The sequence below is a fragment of the Xiphophorus couchianus genome, chromosome 10 (genome assembly GCF_001444195.1).
Source record: "Xiphophorus couchianus chromosome 10, X_couchianus-1.0, whole genome shotgun sequence".
In the NCBI taxonomy this organism is placed as follows: domain Eukaryota; kingdom Metazoa; phylum Chordata; class Actinopteri; order Cyprinodontiformes; family Poeciliidae; genus Xiphophorus; species Xiphophorus couchianus.
In genome coordinates, this window is record NC_040237.1 from 16350219 (window position 1) to 16373472 (window position 23254).

The 23254-nt window shown below is 39.1% G+C and overlaps 2 protein-coding genes and 1 long non-coding RNA gene across 3 annotated transcripts; 1 reads left to right on the forward strand and 2 right to left on the reverse strand.

Annotated features, from left to right (window-relative positions):
* Positions 1-6168: 6168 nt before the first annotated feature.
* On the forward strand, positions 6169-16734 carry LOC114152157 (mixed lineage kinase domain-like protein). The gene is made up of 11 exons (XM_028029945.1): positions 6169-6229; positions 7112-7586; positions 7887-7973; positions 9337-9514; positions 9958-10058; positions 10131-10266; positions 12322-12406; positions 12481-12635; positions 12753-12802; positions 14815-14961; positions 15087-16734. Exons 2-11 carry the CDS (start codon positions 7118-7120, stop codon positions 15134-15136), a joined length of 1458 nt encoding a protein of 485 aa, XP_027885746.1. The 5' UTR covers positions 6169-6229; positions 7112-7117; the 3' UTR covers positions 15137-16734.
* Positions 16735-18386: 1652 nt separating this feature from the next.
* On the reverse strand, positions 18387-19859 carry LOC114152428 (zinc finger BED domain-containing protein 1-like). Its single transcript, XM_028030334.1, has 2 exons — positions 18812-19859; positions 18387-18443 (listed from the first exon to the last, which is right to left on the reverse strand). Exons 1-2 carry the CDS (start codon positions 19787-19789, stop codon positions 18387-18389), a joined length of 1035 nt encoding a protein of 344 aa, XP_027886135.1. The 5' UTR covers positions 19790-19859.
* Positions 19860-20123: 264 nt separating this feature from the next.
* Positions 20124-21929, reverse strand: LOC114152161 (uncharacterized). The gene is made up of 3 exons (XR_003597075.1): positions 21591-21929; positions 20979-21095; positions 20124-20842 (listed from the first exon to the last, which is right to left on the reverse strand). It is a non-coding gene; the product is annotated as an uncharacterized LOC114152161 (long non-coding RNA).
* Positions 21930-23254: the final 1325 nt, after the last annotated feature.

Below are 23254 nucleotides of genomic sequence, written 5' to 3' on the forward strand. Positions count from 1 at the left end.
AACTATTTTGGGAAAAATATCTAAATATAGTTTCTTGAGAGTTCCTGAAAGTCACTTCCTTATGATTTTGCCCCTTTTTGATGTATTGAATCATTCAGATGGATGAATTGTATTGCAGAGATGTAAAAGGCCTAAAGCAGGTTTGTGACTGAGGACAAGATGGCACCATAGAGGTCCTGTTCGAATAAATGCAAGTCTTATATTAGTAAAAGTGCATGACAAGCTAACGTTGGAAACTTTCAAATATGCAACATCAGTGCAGTGACAGGATTTGCAGTTCACCATGGAGTACTAATGAGGCAAAACACAATGCATTTGGGTTGTGTTAACCAGAATACATGTTAACCATCTGCAGAGTAACATAACAACTTAGTATCTGGAAACATGGCAGACTTTCTCAGAAAGGAAATGACTTTTTTCTACTAACTAACTTCTCAGAATCCGTTCTACTCAAATATCTCTGTCGTCTGTCTCAGGCTGGCCTGTGAAAGTGGATAATTGGTGAGACTAATGTAAGTCAGTGGTCCGTTTAGAGACACACACAAAGACATAGCAACGTAGTCATTGAATGATTAGGGATCTTATTATGGGGTGCTGCTTTTAGAGTGCATTTACATATATTTAACCTTTTTCTGCACATCTTAAAAGTGAAGTTTCTGTTAAGTAATGTGGGTCTCAATGTATAAAATTTGTAAATGTAACTCGAAAACTAATTGAATAGCAAGAACTGCAAGCACTTAACAGGTTCTGAACTGCACATTTAGAGAAATGCGACCATTCTACATCAAGAAAAACTGTGAAGGGTTTCCGACACTGTTGCCTAAGGGAAACAGATTCAGATGTAGGAACTTGACTAACTTCAACACCACAGAATCAAAAAGTTGAACTGCTCGGAACCATGAAGTTCAGAATGTGGTCCCTCTGGTGGCAAATATTTCTATAAGCATATATATTCTGCATAATTGAGTTTTTCCACTACAAAAACTATTGCAGCATTGTCTCAGCGTGGGATGTTCTCCAACAATCAAAGTTAGCCAGATAAAAACATTAGCACGTGGTGTGTAGGATATCCTGGTCTTGCCTGTGAAGCCGTCCATCTCCAGGTATTTACTCAGGTGGGAATGGCAAACTCAAAGTTACTGATTAATTGCTGACGATCATTTAATTATTGTAATTATGCTGGAGCATAATTATTTACTTTGGTAACAAAAGTAAATAAACAGAATCAAACTGAGAACCGGAGACATCATAACATGCTTTGTTTTTGTTTTTAGCAATTATGTTGTCTTTGTGTGCTTTAGCATTACTGCTAACCCACAGGCAAAGCTAATATAAAGAAACATCAACGTCTAGAATGTTTTTCCATTTTTATTCACTATTCAATAATTACTACATTCATTTAGCATACATGCTGCCTCACCCTTTCTGATTTTAGTTCTTTGAATCATTTTCTTGAGAATTTTTTTTATATTTTGCGCCGGCTAATGCTAGCTTGAAGAGCAATTGAATACGACTGAGCCAACTATAGCATAGCAAGTAACATTTCAATTAGTAATTTTCGCCTATATTTTACAATAATGATTGAAAAACAGATCGGACGTTATGATATCCAATAATAAAAAATGTATTTCTAGAATATCTATTAGGGGGTGTCGTGTGGCGCAGTGGTTAGAGTGGGCAGCTCACATTTAGAGGCTATAAACAGACGTAGCTAACTAACATCTACCGTTTCTTTGCTGCATGTCTTTTCCCCTTCCTGTCAGATTACTGTCAATTAAACGCTTTTAGTGCCAACAATTGTTTTATGAAAACAAAAATCTATTAGCTTTATTTTTTTTACATTTTTTTTCCTTCAGCTTCCGTCTCGCTTCCTCTGGAATGAATACTCGTCTCTGCAGAAAGCCATGCTGCAACCCTGAAACACAGCTATAGTATTACGGTAATGAGACTTTTGCTTCAAGGCCGAATCCACTGAATGCTCAGCCACAAACAAAATTATGATTTGATGGAGAAAACATCGCGCGTCCTGACTTGTATGTGTTGTCAAATCTAACCATCTGAAACAACCATTCAAATCTAAGCCTTGGGATCTTTGTAAACTCTCTCCATTATTTACCTTTTATCCTGAAAAATTCAGCTTTTCAGATTTAAACAAAGCCTCTGTGTGCTTTTTCTTTCTCATCTGAACTTTTTCACTCCCATTTATTTACCCACTAAGCACATGATTTGAGGTTTACTAAAGCCATTTTAGCCTTGCATAACTACACCTGCTCTGACCTACATTATAAAAGCCTAGGCAACACTAAACACTTACAGTGTAGAGTAACTTCAGAGGCATGCAACAGGTGATTTAATCTTGTGCTGCAGGCCAAAGCTAATCCATCATTCAACCAATTGTTTACAGAACAGTAACAAGGCAGTGCTATCTGCAGGAATACCAGCATTGCTTTAAATGAAATGGACCACATCTGATAAGAGTTGTTATCAGTTGCCAGCTGTTATTTCCTATTGTTTATCAGGTTATCTTGTATCCATGCGACTGCACTACGCATCCTCAAAACATTCTGAAACATTTTCAAAAGGTGATTTTTCTCTATTAGGGCAGTGGTCAACATTAGCTTGAGACTCCCATAATAACAGGAACATATGCTAGCATGTCAGATATGACAGTGACTTTTGGTGTGAAGACACCAAATGGCATTGTCCCTGGTTGACCTTTCATTGCTGCCTGTCTCGGTATGAAATTCCTTCTTGCTACTCGAGTGGAGATTCAGCAGGTAGCCGGAGGCGCTCAGAAGATGGAGGTTTTGTCAGCGCAGAACCATGGAGGCAATTGCATAGTAAGTGTGAGGTATTTCCACCCTGAAACAATCTGTAAACAAAACATGAGCAACACACAGAACTTAAAAGCAAAATGTCAAACGTTCTGCAGATTATGACATTTTTATCCAACCTTCTTTACTCTTCTACCCTCTTATAAATCAGTATAAATACAGCTGTTCTACCCTAAACAAACAGTCACACCCACAGCATCAGATAAAAAGCACATCATGTTGAGATGATGTCAAAGTACAAACCGAAATCCAATTGATGAGCAGTAGCTTGACTGTAAAACTAATGTACACTTTATTACTTCGCGTTGGTCCATCATACACAGTTCTGAAGACTGAAGTGACACATTTCTAAAGGCACAGAGTTTATGATCAAACTGACTGGTTTTACATTCATTTTTATGTCACCCATTAGATTCAGATGCTAAATATAAATTCCCTCCTATAAAGAAAATTCTGTGCTCTTACAATAATCAGTACATGTAGTAAGGGTACTGTCATATGATCAGGCTCGTTTTGGTCACATGTCAAGCATCAATTTCGAAGAAACAAAGCGGCCACTTAGGATAACCGTCTATTTTTTAATTGATGGTTGCCCTAATGCTTGCTCTTACTAAGTATGTTCAAAATATGATTCTGCTTCACCAAATTTCAGACCCTTTACTCTACAAAGGTAAATACATTTGTTGAGTGTTGTGATAAGAATTATCTGACCATTAACATCGTACCACTCATGTTAGCATCAGTGGTTAGAATCGTACCCCACTGTCCATCCACAGGGAGGAGATAAATCTGGTCACTTCTTATAGCTATCTGGGTATTCATCTGGCTAACCTCTTAAACTGGAGTGACCATGTATGCTACCAGTTACAGAAAAGAGTAAGAGTAAGAGGCAAAGAATCCTAAAAACTAAACTGAACAGTTTTAAATACTCTTTTACCCTCCTCCATCAAAATTTTGATCAAACTTTAAAGGGCATTTAGAGGCCTGGAAGGTGTGCAATGGCTTTGGATGTTGTTCTTGTTTTTTTTTTTTACACTGTTGTAGATGTGTTTCTAGCTGTTTATATCAATTTTATATGTATTTGTTTTCTGTCTGGGCAGCTGCCACTATGCACCTTGAGTCCATGGCAAATTTTCTTTAGGGAACAATAAAGTATATTCTGTTGTATTCTATAAAATGGCAGTAGGCGCCTGGAAAAATACATGATGCAGCCTCTTTAAAAGCACTCCAAAACAAAGGGAGGGACGAAGAGTCTGCAGAAAAATGATCTAATATTGACTTGATGATCCTCAGAAGTACTGCAGTCATGGTTAGCAGCGTCGCAGTGGCTAATCATAGCAACATGAGGTCAGCGCATGTACCACAACAAGGCAATTAAGTCCTTCAAATGGCTGACCACAAGCCCACTCATGGCTAAACACACTCAAGACCAGACTTGGCCAGTTTATACTGCCACAGGATCCCTGTTAGACGGTTGTTTCCTAAGAGATGTGCGTCAGTGCATCTGCCTTGGCCCCTTCAAACAAACACACACACACACCGACTTAAAAATGGACATCAGAAAGATCCTTGATGAAAGCACCTTAAGTAATTGGTAATTGAATCTTTGCTCCTGTGCCTTGTCTGTGTTCTCATGTGAAGCAGTAGAATATCATAAAGGCAAGACACACAGATCATCTGCACTCATAAACAGGTTCACAATATACTGTCCTCATTCCCGCTGCTGTACCACTGCCATTAATCCAGGAATAAATTGTGTGGACTGCATGGATTAGAAACCACCATTGGGGTTGCTGTAATGAGAAATGTGTTTTCTGTGCAAGAAGGCCAAGTCAGTAACAAAGAACCCGTAGTACTCACAAAAATGAGTCACCAAGCGATAACCTGAGTAGGACTGAATGGTGGAACAGTTGGTGTCAAGCAGTAAAGAGGTTCTGGGTTCGAATCCTTGCCTGGTCTCTCCCAGTGCATGCGCGGTTTCTCGCTGGGCACTTCAGCTTCCTCCCACAGTCCATGAATTCCTCTCCTTTGTCAAATCTCACTCTAAACGGTTAATGTATGTTTCAGTTCTACCCCACTTGGAAGCATCTTCATACAGTTTGCTCCTCACTATTGTAGGAGAGAATATAGGAAGGAACATGGGCGGGCATCTTTGAGAGTATGTGTCTTGTTTTTGCTGTTTTTTGTAGTGTTGCTGGATAAACTACAATACTGCTTGTTGGAGTTACAAAAATAGTGAAGCCACTCCACTATCCATCTACTGTTCAAATAATGCAATTTTACTTTTTGGCAGATTTACTGACAGTTTAGAAAACAAGAAAGAGGAATAGAAAAAGCCTCGACAGGTTTGGTTCCTAAACTCAGTGGCGTTGCAGCAAATACCAGCCTGTACTTATGGGGCGCCATAAACACAGGCGCCTGCACCATGCTGGAATCCGGGGAATTAGCTTTCACATAAAAACAGGTTTGCTGGAGTCACGGAAAATTGCAGTTTGTATTTACTCAGGTGATCTCAAATAGAAATTTGAGCAATTAGTGAAATCTAGTGAAGATGAATGTTTTAGATGAAGGAGAATGACTGAAGGTGGGGTTATTAAAGATGCTTAGATTCCAATGACCTAAACTGGCAGGATAAAAACTAAAAACAACTGTAGTACACTAGGGAGAGAAGCAAAAAAAAACTAAGATGGTCTGATAAATAGAAAGCCAGAAATAATCTATTCTGGGAAGAGTGACAGAGACAGATGTACTCAAACATATACATGGCCTCAAGTTCTTTCATTCCCTTTCCCTTCTCTCTACCCCTTTAATTGAGTCACATTTCCAGTTTTGCAAAAATGTAGAAAAAAAGTGAGACGTATGGGAAAAAAAAAAGATTTCAGGGAGGGCCTATAGGGACATAAACAGGAAGTGCACTGGGTGCATTCCTCAACAGTGAGCCGGTGTATGACCCAGACAGCAGTATGAAAGAGGGAAGGTGGAGTTTTCAAGATCTGCAATCCACTGAACAAAACTCCCCAATTTGCTTACAACTTATTGTATGATTGTGTATAATTGATGCTGCAATAATTTTCTTTTTTAATTAATATTTACCCTCCCTCCCTACATCCCCAGGACTTTTTCATTCTTATTCTTCCATAAGCTATAAGGCAATATGGCAATAAACACTATGGAGCTTGAATAAACCTGAACCTCATTTGTGTGTGGTTTAACACCTGTTCACATTACAATCATTTGCTTGGGCTTCTCAATACATATGTATATGTATATAAATAAAGGAAAGGCACTTCTAGATTGTCTTACCGGGCAGGAAATGGTGCATACTCAGCATTCACAAAGAACAAGTTCCTGAAAAGCACAACCCTCGTCAGCAACCCATTTGCCACTTCTGAAAGGTAATGCTTATTTTCTTGCTTTTTGATCTACTCTAATGTGTAAGAATAACTTCTTGCTTGCGGATGCTGAAGTAGTTACTTTGCAGATTTAAAATTAAATGGAATCATCTGCATGTTTGGTGAAAGGACGTAATGAAAACTAGAAGCGTTTAAATGAGGAACGTTTTGAATATCACATAGCACTCCAAAACAGTGACGTGCGGTGAGGTTCATAGCTGGGGAGGGACTGACTTAATCATAATAAGATTTACAAATATAGACACCTTGCATGTTATTGTTTACATGCACAAATTTTGCGCGTGAGGACAACGCTGGAGGGCAAAAAGACTATTCTTTTACATGCCATCCATAGCAACGCTGCCATGGTAGAATAATTCTGTTAATTCAATGAAACTTGGAAATGTAGGTATTATTAATTTAGTGCTGTGCTCCACAACAAAGGGAAAAACCACTGAAGTACAACTCAAAACCACTTCTTTCTCACCCTCTGTATCGGCCAAGCTACACACAGACTGCCATAGCAACTGACAACAAAGCCTTACCTGTCAAGTCTCCCGTTTTGACTGGGAAACTACCATTTTTTACCCCCTTTTCCGTCGTACTCCCGTATTATTATTTTCCCATAAATATCCCGGATTGTGCCGCCGGCTCTCATGTTAGTTTTTTCCCAGGTCTTACTAAACCCCCCCTATCTTAGGGGCAGTAGACCAACCTAGATGTGACCATTCTGGCATAAAAACATATCTTGGGAATTAAAAAGCTACTGTCCTAGCTCTTCAGTTTTCATATGCATTTGCAGGTGTGTTTCTTCTGTCTTCTTCACTGAAAGCGATCTTATGATTTGTTTTGGTTATTAAAACTGTTGTATCTCTGCCTTTTCAGCCAGTTATGGACATCGTTAACCCCCTGAAGTTCCTTATAGGGTCTGTTCTGTCCACTGCTGTTGGGATCTATAAACTAGCTGAGAAAGCGAAGGCCAATAAAAAACAATGTCACCGTATTGGGGAGCGAGTAAAAGCCTTGGAGAGGGTGGTTAATTCAATCGACTCCATAGAAGCAGCCCAGCTCTCTGCAGAGGTGACAAAAACCCTGGAGGAATTATCTACCGTCCTCAACTCAACCTTTGGACTAATTGAGAAATTCACTTCGTCAAACTGGATGAAACGTTTGTATAAGACCAGCAGCCATGCAGGGGAATTCCAAATGGTAAATGATCGCCTCAGTGACAGCTTCCAAAACCTGACTATAGCTCTGCAACTGAAGCAAGGAAGTGACATGGGCAAGCTGCTAAAGGAGGCCTTCACGCGGGAGGAAGATGAGAAGGACCGGAAGGAAGATGAAAAAGAATTAAACAGAAGTGAGAAGAGACATTTTGGCATTACATCATCCTCCTCTTACTTAAACGACTTCCATGTTTTAGAGCACTTAGGGAACTTTGAAAAGTTTTTCATAACCCATCTCATTAGATAGCAAAGCAGAACCTTAATCAGCTAACCAATGACAGCCGCCAAACACGACAACACATGGCCACACACCAACTTCTTTTCTCCCAAATTTTCCTAACTGCAACGGTAGGCTAAGAAAGCAAATGAGTAGAAGTGATAATTCATTACTAGTGTTGGGTGCATCATTACAGCAGCGTTTGTTTGTTCCTCAGTGCTCATGGAATACATGGAATATGTGGAGACCATGCGAACAGATCTGGAAGATGTCAAAAGCAACGTAGCTCAAGTCGTGGAGATGTGTGAGTACATGGTCATTTAACTGGAAATAATGTTGGCACACCAAACGGACCTACTCAGTTTATTTTCAGTGTGTACAAGCATCGCAGCTATAAAGTAAAATGTATGGTTAAATAATACAACTGTGTTGTCATGATGAGACTGCACTGTCTAACCCTTCATGACAATTTATCATCCAATTCCTTGGAAACAAATATTTTACCTTACTTTCAGTGACCTAAATGGTGTAAAGAAGTATACAAATTTGATTTTGTCAACGAATGTCACACCCTTCCCAATAGCTCTGAAAAAAGTCTAATCCAAATTTGTTGTTTGTTTACAGGCCTTGAGCAAAATTATTTTAACTAGACTTTTATGTGATATTATAAATAATTTAAATTCCTATTTAAAATATCTTTTAGCCTGAGCCATAATAATAACATACCTTGAGATCATTTGTAGCACAGGAAGCATCAGCAGCTACACACACAAAAAATATGTACTTGTAACAACATTTGAAAAGCCCAGCACTTTTTGCTTGACTTATCAATGCAGTGTGAGGCTAATTTGCTGACTGTTTCTTGGATTAACCGATTAATAATTGGATAGAAAAAGGTGCCATTACAGAATAGAAGGATACTTTTTCCTGAATTTGAACCATGTGAAGCTAATGATATGCCGTATGAGTTGTTCTGCATATAACATGTTTAGAGACAAATATGTTTCCAATAGTTTATTCATCACGAGTAATCTAATTTAAGCTGCACTATGTAAATTTTCTTAATGTTTTAAGAATCTGGGGGACAGGAGACGGGGGACAGGGGGTGGGGGGTGGGGGGTGTCTAGCTTCTCCACCTCCTCCCTGTGCTATTATTGCCATCTGCAGAAATACACCACTCCTGGTCAAACGCAACTAGTCAGAGCCAGGATCAAGGTCTTATTGAAGTGAATCATGCTCATGCACTCACTGTTCAATGTATTAATGACAGAGAAACAAGTTCTCTGCCATTACAGAAAAACTGTTTATTCGCCGTCATTGATAGCCATGCTTAATACCCTGAGCATTCATGACAAGCTATGCTATTGGGAGGACGCTGTAGCATGTAGCAGAGAGTAAGGAGGAGGCTATGAGCTTGATTTTTTCCACAGATTGTCTGTCTCATATTATACTGTCACAACAAAGTGACAGTTTTAATAAATATGTAAAAAATATATATTTTTTGCAAAGTTACATACTGCAGCTTTAATTATTTCTGCTCTGTTTCGACGTACAGCTTCACATTGGAGGGCTCCCTTGATATTTTCAAGTAAAAGTTTTTGCCCCGGTACAATGCCTGTCTACTTTGGAACATTGTAATTAACATGTATTGTTCCATTTTCTTTCAGTGAAGAAGCCAAAAATCATTACCATGGACATCCGAGTAATTAAAGAAGATGAACTCTGTATTCCAAATTTGGACGAATTGGACAACCTGACAGACCAAGCCCCACAGGTCTACAGAGGAACATTCAAGGACTTCACAGTGGCCGCCAAGATATTCACCAATTTGAACACCACTGCAGCGTCTGTGCCACAGTTTATCTAAATATTGATATACAACGCAGGAATAATAACAGTATTAGGATGCTTTTATACTAATTTAATTCATATTTACTGAATTTACTGTTTTACTGTAACTCTTCCTCATTTTCTTCCAATATTTTAGGCCACATGTTGGCCACATAGAACAATATTTTGTTTCTCCTTAACCTTTTTGTCTGTTTTGTGGCTTTGGGAGGTTAGCCAAAGTACAGGAAACTAGACATGTTTTAAAATAATGGGTCATAAATTTGATTTGATCAAGCTGACAAGCTCTCTTGTTTTTAACTAGACCTCAGAAATAAAAATTAATCCCATGTACTATAGTTTCTGTAAAGCTGTAGATTTGGAAAGAGTTGTTATATGTGCATGACAAAAGCATCTCTTTACAAAAGCTTCATTACAGTAAACATTCTTGTCAATTGCAGGGAGATAAAGTCTGACTTCAAAAAAGAAGTTGAAACCATGAAAAGGTTTGAGTCTCCTAACATCTTGCGAATGTTTGGCATCTGCATCCTGGATGAGGACAGTAAGTAATGATGCATGCACAGATCAGGATTATCTAAACAGCAAAAATATAAAATCTTTTATCTGCCTGCAGCTCCTAATACTAAGTACCTCATCATTATGGAGTACTGTGAGAAAGGAAGTCTCCGAGAAGTTTTGAGCTCTGAACGTGACTTGTCCTGGTCCAGGAAAGTTAGCATGTGCCGGGATGCAGCGCAGGGTCTTTACCGGTAAGTCTGCAAGAATACATTATTTGTCTTTGGTTTGAATGATGAAGAAATTCTCTAGTGTAGAGCTCATGGAGGTTTTCTGACTCTCACAAATCGGGATTGAGCCTCGGCTTTTGCTAATTTCTTTCTCACGCTGCCCAGACAAAGTTCACAAAACGTAAGAGCACTGGTTCCAGGACGGAGGTTTTTAATTAGTCATTCAAAACAGGGCTGTTTGCTTTAATGGCTCTCAATTTTGTCTCTCCTTTCCAGTAACTTTCTGTGTTACTGGGGAGAGCGACAGACGCACTCCACGTTCTGAACCAGAAATAGGCATGCTGGCTGCTGGGCTAGTAATGCTCCAAGACATTTACTGTAAAACGTCTGGTACAGCAGCATGTCGGCCCATCATTCCTCTGGATGCAATAAAATGGATGTACAAATGATCAGGTGCACAGCACACTCCCTGGGGCAGAGCACACATCAATATGTGCATATAGACAGGTAGCTGGGAGAACAAGAGAAGTTTTTAGGCCTTCATGATCAGCTTGGAATGATCAGAAAAAAGACTAGAGTGAGTTTTGAATGCAAGATTCCAATGTGCACAGAGAACTGCGCAGAGATGTACTTAAAAGGTTTGCAAATAATATGCCAATGGTGAAAATAAATCTACAGTTTACATGTACAACAGTGCAAGAGGTGCTGTATGTTTTTGACATTTTTGACATGGATGTTTGATCTCCTTAGGCTATAATCAGTTCCTCTGTCTTAAGCTGTGACATTTCAGAATTCTGAATCTCTGAGAAAGTGAGCATGAAAATCTCTGCTGAACATAAGTGTGATCAGGGATGATAAGAGTGGTTCTACAGTGAACTCTGCATGAACAGATGTGTTGTAGAGATAATGGAATACCACAAATGGTGGAGATGCAGCACCAAATAGGGTTACTATGTTTATTACTGAATCCTCATACTGTCTCAACCATACTATGCCTCACCCAGGCCAAATCTCACTTCAAACCCGACTCAAAAGTTAGCAACAGGCAGATGCAAAAACAAGTTAGTCTTAAACCATAATGGTACAGGCTTACAAAGTTTTACACACAGTTAAGTCACAACCCCACATACAGCAGTAGATGGCGTTACTTTCCACTGGCCCACCACTAACGTAGTAAAGCAGGTTCAGGGAGATTTTATTAAACCCATGCCCCGGCCACAACCCCATTTAATCCACTATCCTTATCTGTCCCACTACTCGAGTGTCCTTTAATCTAAGTAGAATCTGGAAACGATATCCAGGTGTATCACCAAGCAACCTGTAAGTTGCCACACAGATAAACAAAGTTAAACATACTCATAGACACACTTATTTACCTCAACCCAACTTTGCTCAATTTTCAACAACATACATACTGGAAGATTTTTAACTACAAGATTGCATCAGAACCCAACCTCTCTACTTCTCTACTTCTTAATACCACATAGGTAACAAAAAAGTTAATCGTTCCCTATGTGGTACATTATCTGGCAAAGGTTTCCAACACAAAAACAATATTGGAAAATATTTGGGACCCTGATGATGAGTCAAGCATACAAACCTTTCCACTAAATCAATAATGTTTTTATTTATTATCTTACATTTCTATTATAAAAATACTTTTGCTTTATCTTATTTATCATTTAGTTTTATTTCTAAAGAGAATCATAAAATCATGCACCATTGGAGTTTTGAGCCAACTCTTGGCCTCCCACTGAGCCACTAGAACAGGCCCTTCTCAGGACTGTGATTGTAACCAGGCAAAAGGTTAAATGGCACCTCAATACCATAAAGATGCCAACAAACAAGCCATTTTATTTTTGTCCGATGCTGATATATTAAAAAGTGGCTAACATCACAACAATTCTGCTGTTGATATCGATAAATCGGGCATCCCTAATGATGATTTTTGTCAGTCAGTTGCAGGATTGGGCCAATTGTCCTCTTTTTGTTTTTGGAAATCAAAATATGGTCACCCTAGCTAATCAAGCTGAAAATGGTTTGACACTGAAATTAAGATGTGTTATTGATGTCTCCTAGACTGCATCAGACCGAGCAGAAAAGTAAGCTTCACACTGACATCACCAGCAAAACGTTCTTTGTGGATAAGAACTACGGAGTCAAGGTAGTGAAGCTAAAGCCTCCCGCGATTACTCCATGGCAACTCTTCCACACTTCTCAGGCTGTTCTTCTTTCCAGCTGGGCGGTTTGGAACTGGCTCAAACTGAGACGTCGCTGAGAAATGCAACGGTCAATAAGCGTAAGGACAAAGACATCAGTTCTCTGTGCTACTCCTCCCCCCAGATGCTATCTGAGGGCATGAGACACTACTGCAAAAAGTGTGAGATATACAGGTCAGTGTCATGAGAGACTGCTGCTCAACCGACTAGATATTCCAAACATCTAGTCTTTAAAGTTTTCCAAAACACTTAGTCATCCACAGTAACGCTCTTTTATCGGATTTGTTTCAGCTTGGGAATCGTAATGTGGGAAATTGCAACTCAGAGGAAGCCATTTTCAGGTGTGTATCTGCTTTGACAGACAAGGACGATCTCAATTTTTTCAAGTCATTCTAATCACTTTTATTTCTATATTTTTAAATTGTAATGACATAAGATAAAGTATATGAGATTTTACCATAGGCAAATGAATGCCCCAGTTCAAACACCAAGGGATTTTTATATGGACGTTTTGCTGAGAATTCTGTTGTTCTGGCCCAAATCCCTTTGGAGATACAATCGTTTTATTCAAAATAATGAATTGTGAAAATGTAGAGTCTGATCATAAGGTACTGTCAAGTTGCTTACCATGTTTATTTTGTTGTCAGGGTGCAAATTATACCACTAAAATCGAGGGGATTCGACTACTTTCCACAAGATGAAAGCAGATCTAAGCAATAATGGTTGTTTAGTTTTTTTTATATAAATCTCAATCTATGTATCTGAATAAAATCCCTCACTCTTCCATTGAAGGATTCCTATCAAGTGTATAAAAACATTAGTTATTAATCAGTGAAAGTTATTTTAGAAAAGGCAGCTACAGATAAAGGAGACATCATTATGAGTTGGTAATGAAATCAAAGTGTAAGTGTATTATAAATTAAACAATATAGCAACAGGAGGTCCAAAGTGTTTCTCGGTTTGATTAACAAATTAGGGGAAAATTGTCTAAAGTTTGATGAGCTACATAACTGTGGATAGTAGACAAATTAGTATCAAGGTAGCAGTGCAGGTATTCTTTAATAAAAGGTAAGTTTTTCTGATATAGGCTGAGTTATGAGTTTTACAAGATAATAAATAATAATAATGGTAATATTTAAAAGGCACAGCTGGCTGGGCAGAGGGAAGTCTGGGTCTCCTTGTAATGCTCTGCTGAACGCATGTTTTTCTGCCAGTACATTTATTCATACTGGAACTATTTACTATAGTACAGCCCCACTGGTTTGGTGTGGACCAACAAAAGCAAGGTTATTTTATGGCTAAATACATGCAGAATGTTGATGTGCAGAACAGTGACGTGCGGTCAGGGGAGGCAGAACCTCACCTGTTATCATGGAAAAATTATATATGACGATAAAATAATTTATATTGCTATATTCACCCTATGGTATGTACTGTAAAGTACATATTTTTCATTTAGTTTAAACAATTCTGATGATTTTTTTCTTCAAAATCGCCGGATTTTTGCATTTCCCCATTCAAATACTTGGAAGCAAAGCCCGTGAGGCAGCAGCAAGCTGAGCCTCACCTGGAATTGATCAACCTCTCACTAACTGCACTGGCTGCCATTCTATGAGAGAATGTTCCTCCTGTCTGTACGTCGCCAAAAAAATGGCTAAAAAAAAATTAATGTATGAACTGATTTTCCATCATTTAGCTTATGTATATAATGTACAGTGTTTTTGTCACCAACTGCGTGTGTAACGTGATTCGTGTGCTGAGGAGCGATCAGAAACGGCAGAGAACAGATTAGAGGTGAGGCAGGCAGTTCTCTTGCCTCATGGCAGGGGGCGCTCGTGATCCCAGACATTGTGACTCCACAACGGCAGAGTAGGAGACAGTAACAGCGAGCTAGCCATGGAGCTAGCCATACAGTCAAGTGTAGCGATATATTTATAGTTTTCTCCTCTTATCACAGCTATCACTTATTAATAATAGCAAAATAAACATTAAACCTAAAACCAGACTACTGCAACAGGCTGAATGTTCTGCTGTTTGTGTGTGAAATATCTGAGTGTTTTTTTGTCAGTTCTATAATGTCTACCTTTTGTTTTTATTTCTCTTGAAAGAAGCAAACTGAACAAAACCATGATGTTACAATTAAACCACAACCTTACCCATGATTTTTTGTGTGCCATTACATCCTTAATATTTGTTTAAGGGAGTAGTGACACCCATAAGCAATTACTCCATCCATTGAACTTTGCCGACGGATTCATGTCCAAGCCCTTGTATCCATGGTCTTGAACTGTTTAAAAGGTGAAATATAAGAAACACACACTTGAATTTAAAGTTTTCCTTTTCCACTTTCCAGATTATAGTGGCAATAAGGGCACCCTTCATGTAAAAGTGGCTGAAGAGCATTATCGAGAACCCGTTCCCCGTCAATGCCCCGAATCCCTGGAAGAGCTGATCGATGCCTGTAGAGGCCATCATTGCGTCCAAAGGCCACCTGCTGGAGGTACGTAATCATCGTGGTTTTTGCTGTGTTAGGTTGTGCAGTTATGTTTCACTGCTGCTATAGATGAACACTAATCATTAATGAACTTTCAGTCGAATAATCCTCACTTCTTTGTATTTCTGCAGTGCTGGTGGATAAACTGCGATGCTTGTTGGGAAAGTTAGAGCAGCAGTGATGCTCCTCCGAAGTCCTCCTCCAGGTCCAATCATCTTCAGTGGAGGAATCAAAACTGCAGAGGTTTTCTGTAACATACTAAGAATTAAGGGTTTTTTAAATTGATTTTAAGGATATTTTTTTATTCAACTCATATTTCCTAATTAGAATCAACCTATTCTATTTTGAATAGCCAATCTCAGTATTCCTAATAACTTCATTAATGCTGAAAAGCCGTCTTAAGAAGAAAATCCTTTCACCCTCTTTATCGATGGTGCATAACAAAGCTGGAGTGCCAATTTGAAATCTCCTCTTGGAAAAGTTTAATGAGGTCCTAAATTTTCCATGATTGACTTGTAGAAATTCTCATACAGAAGAAATAAGTGTAAATGTAATTAAACTGCATCCTAAATGACTCCAAGCAAAATGTGAGCTCTAGTTAGCTCCTTGTACTTGCTTATTTTTTTTTACACCATGTCGGCGCTTCAAAAATGTGTCCTTTGATATGCTGTGGAGATTCTCTTGATCGTTTCTCCTCTTTTGGTCAAATTCTAGTTTGATTTTCTTTGTTGTCTGTGCATTTATTGGTAGTTTGAGGACTGGAGCTCAGATGGATCAGCTGCTATTCTGTGACATGCATCCCAGGGTTAATTGGTCAATCTGAATTGCCCTTAATTGCGTTTAGCTGCTGTCACTGTTTCCACCCTAATCTTGGGTTGGCGTGCTTTGCCAATTCATTTTTTTCTTGGAGTTCCCATGTTCTCCCTATGAATGTGCTGGTTTTCTCCAGGGACAACTAGTGGTCTCCAAAACATCAGTGCTACAGTGCTAATCAGTGCTACAATAGATACAAAAATGTGGATACTGAAACAAATCCAAGCATAATTGAAGCTATGCTTGAATTTTCTGGCAAATTCTTTTTCTCCATCCACTGTGGAGGCGAGTACAATCATTAATTGGACTCTGTACACAAGGTGTCTTTACGTAACAATGTGTCAGCAATGGAGAAGAGCTCTGGCAGATTCGGATCTGAAGATGAGGAGGCACAGCTCAGGCTGCGACATAAATACATTACGCATTAAAAGAGCTCAAGCCAGACACTTTGCCACCCATCTCCTCTTTATCAGTCAATCATTTTGTGCGAGAGGTGACAGTTTGGTGTATCAACAACTTCTGTGCGCAGACATAAGTAACAGCCTTCAACTGACCCATGAAGCCAGACTGAAAAGGAAGCTCCTCTGTTTCAAAGCTGCGAGGAACAGTTTGTTTCATGCTAAATATGTCATGCGTGCTCAGTTTGTAGGGCAGTCAGTTCATGCTTACCAGCGTGATCTGAGGGGATTTGGAATTAGGAAGCACACTATAAATACATGAGAGCAAAGGTCTTTCAGAACAAAAAGCTACAGATTGATTGCAGCGTCAAAGTAGTTTGGTAAAGTCACAGATATTCTATGAAGTCTTTGAAGGAAAAACATTGAAAAGCATTGACGCATTACTGGTAGACTGTTTTACAGTTTAGCAAAAAAAACTGGTCTGATATATTTTCAAGTATTTTCTATTGCTGTATTGTGTTATATTTACTGTTTTCACACCAATAAATCCTAAATCTGTTCCCAGTTAGCTTGTTTGTAGTCTTTGGGTAAGGCCGACAGAATTGCCAACTGTCCTGTTTTAGTTGGGACGCCCCGTATAATAATAGTTTGATTTGTCCCATTTTCTGTCTTAAATGTCCCATAACTTGACTTTTACCTGCAATGCACACAACAGATGGCGCTCCTACAAATGCCAAGTCGTAAATGCCCGCCATTGTATCAGACGAGTGTTTGTGTCCGTTCAGAGCCGTCTAGTCATGCACACCAGATGTAAGGAGTAATGCATAAGTTGCTGTTTGTTCCGTGCATAATCGGAATACAAGCAGGTATGAATAAACCTGCTAAAAAATACTTTGCAGCTACAAAAAAAACAAAACAACAAGAAGCAAAACATACATGGGTTAGTCTTTAACCAGCATGGATCTACTGAAATGCACAAGAGAGCTGCATAGACCAGAGGTGCTAGCAGTATTAGTGCAGACATTGACAAAAAGGTTGCAAGTGAAGTCCACCAAAACGTATAACCATGGAGGTATCAATAATAGCACACTGTATGGTTAAGCTCAAAAAAGGCTTTTTGGTCCATTACTGATTGTAAAGAAAATGCTCTTGAACAACAAAAGATGAGATGATTACAGTGATTGTACTGGGACATTCCTTGACTGGATTCCTTGACTTTTAAGAAGGCAGTGATGAAACCGCAAGTTATGTTTAACTGTTTCAACTTCACACTGAAGACATAACACTGCTAATGTGAACTTTGAACAGCATCATTTTGTCCAGCAGTTACTTTAAAAAAAATCATAGTCATTGCATTCTTAAAGCCAACTGTGCGCTTTATAAACACTGACAGCTGAAAGCATCCTAATGATCAGCGCTCAGTGGATATTGAGTTTGTTTTAAAAATCTATAATCTAGAACATTTACTTTTTCTTTTAAATTTCTGAAATACGACCAAACTGGCGACACGATTTTCCCTGTTTTACCCACAGTGAGAAGTCTTCCCTTTTTCTACTACATCCCCCAGAATGCTGGGCTGTTCTGTATCGGAGTTCAGTGAATAGTCTGTAAAATGTGTTATCTATTGATAACGTATCTTATGTATCGTGATATGTTATAGGTTTATTGTCCCGCGTTAAAAAAATCCATCAGTTAATCTTTATTGGTGGATGGATAAATGTAGAATTAAGACGTTTCTCTAATTTGATGAAATGAAGATGTTAGAACTCAAGAAGCTGAGATCCTATCTATAATTATGACATAACCTTAAGCGCATTAGTCCACATCAGCTCCTTTGAAAACCTCATGATTTTTTTCCTACGATTTCTGATGCACTTAAGGTCAGACATGACATGGTGTCGCATAATCAGACCTTCATTACTGTATGATTAGTTGAAGCACTTAGCATCTGAATCCCTATTATCCCGTGCGTCTGCAGTGACGTTGTGTCAGGCTTAGGCCTGTCACGATATCAAATTTTGCTGAACGATTAATTGTCTCAAAAAACTATTGCGATAGACGTATCGATAGTATGCGATAGTATTGTCTGAAGACCTTTTTACACTGATTTAATGGAAATGACGAAATAATGCATGCGATTTCTTGCCAAAGATGTATATCCTTTATTTTCAAAAGAACACTCAACACTGGTTGTACCAGGACTCGTCTGATGGCTGGGAGTTACTCCAACACCCTCTCGATCATCTTCTGTTTAGTGCCCCATCGTGTGACAACATCCTGTGGAATATTGAAAAGGTTTTTATTAGAAAAACATATAGAATTATTATGTTACTCATTTAAGGCAAAGCTTCACCAGTGATGAGAAAAATATTACACCCCTTGTGCTTACAAGTAGAAATAACACCAAAATGGCTCTAGCAAAAGACATTAATACTATATTAGAACCATACTATTTTTTATTAGTTAATTTATTTCAACTTGTTTAAAGAAATGATACTAATTCTCCTTAACAATTTGTGTTGTTATATGTAAAATTATTGCCAGACAACGGTCTTAATTAGATTCTACAGGTCTACATGCTACAAAAATAAAAAATAAATAAACATGGCTCTGAATATTTTGAATAAATGAATTTAAAAACTCACCAGAATGAGATTGTGCTGAGGGAGATTAGCTTCATTCTGTGCCTTCCTCAGATCTCTCTTTTTAAAGAAGCTCAGGTTGAAAGTGTTGACCAAACTTTTACAGAGTCCTATGGCACGTGCTGTACGTTCTTTGTCACTGTCTAGACCATGGGAAACAGCAAGGTGGAGGTTGTGGCCAAAGCAGTTGAGCCATGGCCAGCCAAGATTTCTTATTGCAGCGACAATGTTAGGGCCATTGTCTGTTGTAATGCAGACCAGCTTGTCCTCATCCAGTCCCCAGTCTGCTAAAGCAGATTTCAGGTTTTCTCCCAGGGTGTTAGCAGTATGGTTATCTGGGACATACCTGGTCTCTAAACATTTAGAGTGCAGGGTCCAGTCAGCAGCTATATAGTGAATGGTCAAGCTCATATAAGGAGTCATATTTGAACTTGACCACATATCCGACGTAGCAGAGTAAAATGAAATGTCTTTTATCTCCTTCAGTATGTCCTCTTTAATACTGCTGTAAAGTTGTGGAATTGCCGTTTGTGATATGTATGTTTTTCCGGGGATTTCGTACCGTCTATCAAAAGTTTGCAACATTTTTCGAAATGCCGGCTTTTCAACAATATTAAATGGGAGCATCTCTTTAGCAATTAAGCGAACTACGCTGTCTGTGAGCGCGCACCACTTTGCGCCGTCCTTTTTGTATGCTTCCTGTCGATGAAATGTTTCAATGACGGTGGACTGTCGCGAACTTGAAGACGAAGACGGGCCACCGGTTGTACTTTTCCTCCTCAGCTGGAAAAACTTTACTGGATGGTTGTGCTTTAGGTGCACGTACAAGTTGGTTGTATTGCTACCCTTAGTTGCTACTATTTTATGACAAATGCGACATACCGGCTCGCAAAGGTTCAGCGGTTCGCCTCGGTCATTTGGTTTGAATCCAAAATACTCCCACACTGCGGCAGTTGCGTTCGGCTTTGAAACGAGTTCCATTTCGAGTCCCTCCTCCCCCAATATGAGATAGTGTTTCTTTACCTTGCTAACTCCTCACGGGGCTCTAAAAATGCAGCAGTACAAAATGATGTGCGCGCTGACTACCTGACGTAATAGTCCCCTCCTCCTCCCTTCTCATTTTTCCCTTCCTAAAAAATGAGGAAGGAAGGGGTCAGTGGATAGCGCCGGAGTTGAGCCTACACATCCAGCGTCATCAATAGAAAGAGAAAAATACAAGCAGAGACGATATGGACGATAAATTAAATGACGTCGATAGGTTTTTTTTATCGTACGATTAATCGATTTACGGTTTATCGCGACAGGCCTAGTCAGGCTTATTTCATCCTCATGACTGATTGCGCTGCCAGTAGATTTCACGATAGTTTCTGCTTTTCAAGAACGATTCTAAGACTCCAAGAGCTAAAGGTCAAACAAAATGAGAAGGAGATGCGTTTTTCTGTCTTTGCACAACACAGATAAACACGCAACATTTGACCCTGAAAACAGTCGAGAGTCCTACGAAGACAGGAGGAGAAAAGTTTGTGCTCAAAGGCAACTTGAACTATGTAGATATTAAAAACGTATGTTGTTGAGAGGAACACAAAGCATCAGGAGACAATCTATACAAGAAGAATTTTAAAACTCCCTGAAGAGGGAAGGGAAAGAACTCAGAGAAAAAACCTCCTGCCTTTGAGGTTTTCTTTCTGTGTTACAGAAAGATTTTTGACATTGCATATATTATTTTCACTTAATTTTTTTAAGTGGCTTTGATTCACGTTTGTTGCCCTGCATAAGAACTTTACTTTGCCATTGTCGGGTAAGAAAACTTTTTTTTACTAAACTGTTAACACCGATATGATTTGGATTTATAGAAATCAAGTTAGCATACTACTAGCGTCTTAATGCAGTAAGACTTACTGAAGGTCTCAGGTGTTTTGATAGGCTCAGCTGTTCCCTCTCCCTTCTTGAACTTGGGAGAAAGACATTTCAGATGAGGTAGTAGCTTGCAGATGTTGAGCATTTTCATTAAGACGCAGTGCTGCCAGGTAAAACCTGATTAAATAAAGTAGAAGACAATTGCATTTGTAAGTTCAAAGTGGCACACAAAACTCATCTAATAAAACACAAACAATTTTAAAATGGGAATAGCAATATCATAAATAGAAGTTGACGCTACACAGCTATTTACCTGCACAGCATTCCCAAAAGGGGGTCTCCATACTGACGTAATTTCTTCCTCAATATCAGACAACAGTTGCTGAAGGGTTGGTTCCAACATCACAACACGTTGGTGTCGCCTGTGTGCCTTTGAATAAGCAAATATTAACACTGGCAACACTGACAATTACATGGCAAAGTGTAGTTTGTCGGGGAAGAAAATTGCACAACTACATGCCAAGTACCTTTTAAAATATTAATGTCATCACAATATGAATGAACACTTCTACCAAACAAGGCCTCAATCTAGTCAATCAGTTAGGCAACGTGAGGGTCAAGAACATCACTGAACAAAACTATACCAATCTGTTAATGTAGTAAATACTCCAAACATACAGGCGTCCTGTCCCCTAGGAGCTAAAAGCTAACACACAGCGCTAACATTAGCAGAAGGCACAATGTACTGCTATCCAAGCAAAATGGCCACGGCACATTCCAATATATTGCAAGAAAAATAAAAAGTCTCTATTTTAGGAAGTAGTATTGCTGCGTATTTCACCACATGACATAAAAATATTTTTGTGTTTACATTCCCTCATTTGAACAGATGTTCACCCGGTGCTGCGGTAGGCGCCTCGCTCACCTGGGCTGCGGCTTGCTAGGCGCTTGCTCAGGTGTGAAGAGGAGTTTTTTCCTCCGAAGCACAGCAAACAGCGGAAGCTCCTGTCACAATAACAACACCTCATATCGGTCATTCCAAGCATTAAACCCTGCACGGCCCTGAACTCTCCCCTTACTCCTTGTTCAATGTTAATCCAAACACCTATTCATGTCTGTGGACACAGCTAGCTACCTGACTGCTACCATTGACGGCGCGCGCTCACAGGTCGCACGTATGAGCACGCGACTTCTTCTGGTGTTTTTTTTCTCGCCAGTCGGAAAGAAACTGAAGGTGTGAATCACCGCCACCTACTGGTACGTAGTGTTGTTTTATATACTGTATATATATATATATATATATATATATATATATATATATATATATATATATATATATATATATATATATATAAAACTTATATAAAACTTATATATATATAAGTTTTCATTAAGAAACTTCTGAGGCCCTTATTCTAAACTACAATAATTTGTTGTTTTCTACTTTTGTTTCATTTCAACATTGAACATTGAATGTTTATTGCTGACCGGATAAAAATAAAGACATACACAATTAAATTTGATTGAATTTAATTAAATTGTGTTTTCAATTGAGAAAACACAAAATAGCTGTGTTTTCTCTCATGGTCCCTGAATGTTGTGAACCCGGCAATTTTGGCCTGTAGTGCATAAAATCTGAGCACTTGTTAATCAACTTAACTCCAAATAAAGCAAATTATAGAATACAGACAGGTGAAAATATCAAGTACCTGACTTGGCATGATGACTCAACAAAGGGTTACACCGACATTCCTGTTTCCCAGTGCCGAGTGGAGAACGCGTTTCCCCAAATTATCAAAGGCTGCACTGTTTTAGGAAACCTTCCTGATTAAAACTTCTCCTGCCTCATCAGTTTTGCTCTTGGCCTGTCACATTCTGTGCATATTGAGGAATTTGTCACTCCTCTTTCAGTCCTTCTGTGACGATTGTGGCATGTTTACAGCGGTTCACTATCTGGAAATGTCCAGTGAGGTGTGTTTTTGCGTAGTTTAATTGAGGGTCAGGCCGTAAAGTGTAAATGTCATCACCGGAGAAACGGATATTATGTTTCCTGTTCTCATGCGTTTCTGTTGGTTTGGAGGACACACTGTCCAAAGCAGTCTGGGTCCTACATGTTTTCTGTGAGCCCCCAACTGCTTTTAGACGTTTTCTGTCTCTCTCTCTCACTCACACACACACACACACACACGCAAACAGACAAACAGAGTCCAACGCAAGATGTCCTCTCTTTGTTTCTCTATAACATTCCCAGGGATAGAGTCTGCAGGATCGCTGCTGATAACACTGGACAGCGTGTCTCGCGGTTGACCCTGGAGCAAGTCTGAGGCAGGATTACATGATGCAGAAGTAAAACTGAGATAAGAGCAAAATGGCTGCTTGGCTTTGATCTGCAGCGAGGCTTCTTTTTTTTTATTATGCAAAACCTTGCAGAACAATCCGTGAAGCATAGCAAACAGAACGTGCTCTGGTCAGACGGGAACATGATTCAACATTTTGAACTACTTGCAAAGCATTGAGAGAACCTGAAACTGCACCTCGATCATACTCTCGTCATGGGAAAACATGGAGGTGGCAGCATGATGCTTTGGG

Coding starts and splice junctions, on each gene's coding strand:
- LOC114152157 (XM_028029945.1), top strand. CDS start 7,118: ATGGACATCGTTAACCCCCTGAAGTTCCTTATAGGGTCTGTTCTGTCC. Junction 9,515..9,957: donor AATTTGAACACCACTGCAGC/GTCTGTGCCACA, acceptor TGTCAATTGCAG/GGAGATAAAGTCTGACTTCA. Junction 12,407..12,480: donor ATAAGAACTACGGAGTCAAG/GTAGTGAAGCTA, acceptor TCTTCTTTCCAG/CTGGGCGGTTTGGAACTGGC.
- LOC114152428 (XM_028030334.1), bottom strand. CDS start 19,789: ATGGAACTCGTTTCAAAGCCGAACGCAACTGCCGCAGTGTGGGAGTAT. Junction 18,444..18,811: donor CTCAGCACAATCTCATTCTG/GTGAGTTTTTAA, acceptor AATATTCCACAG/GATGTTGTCACACGATGGGG.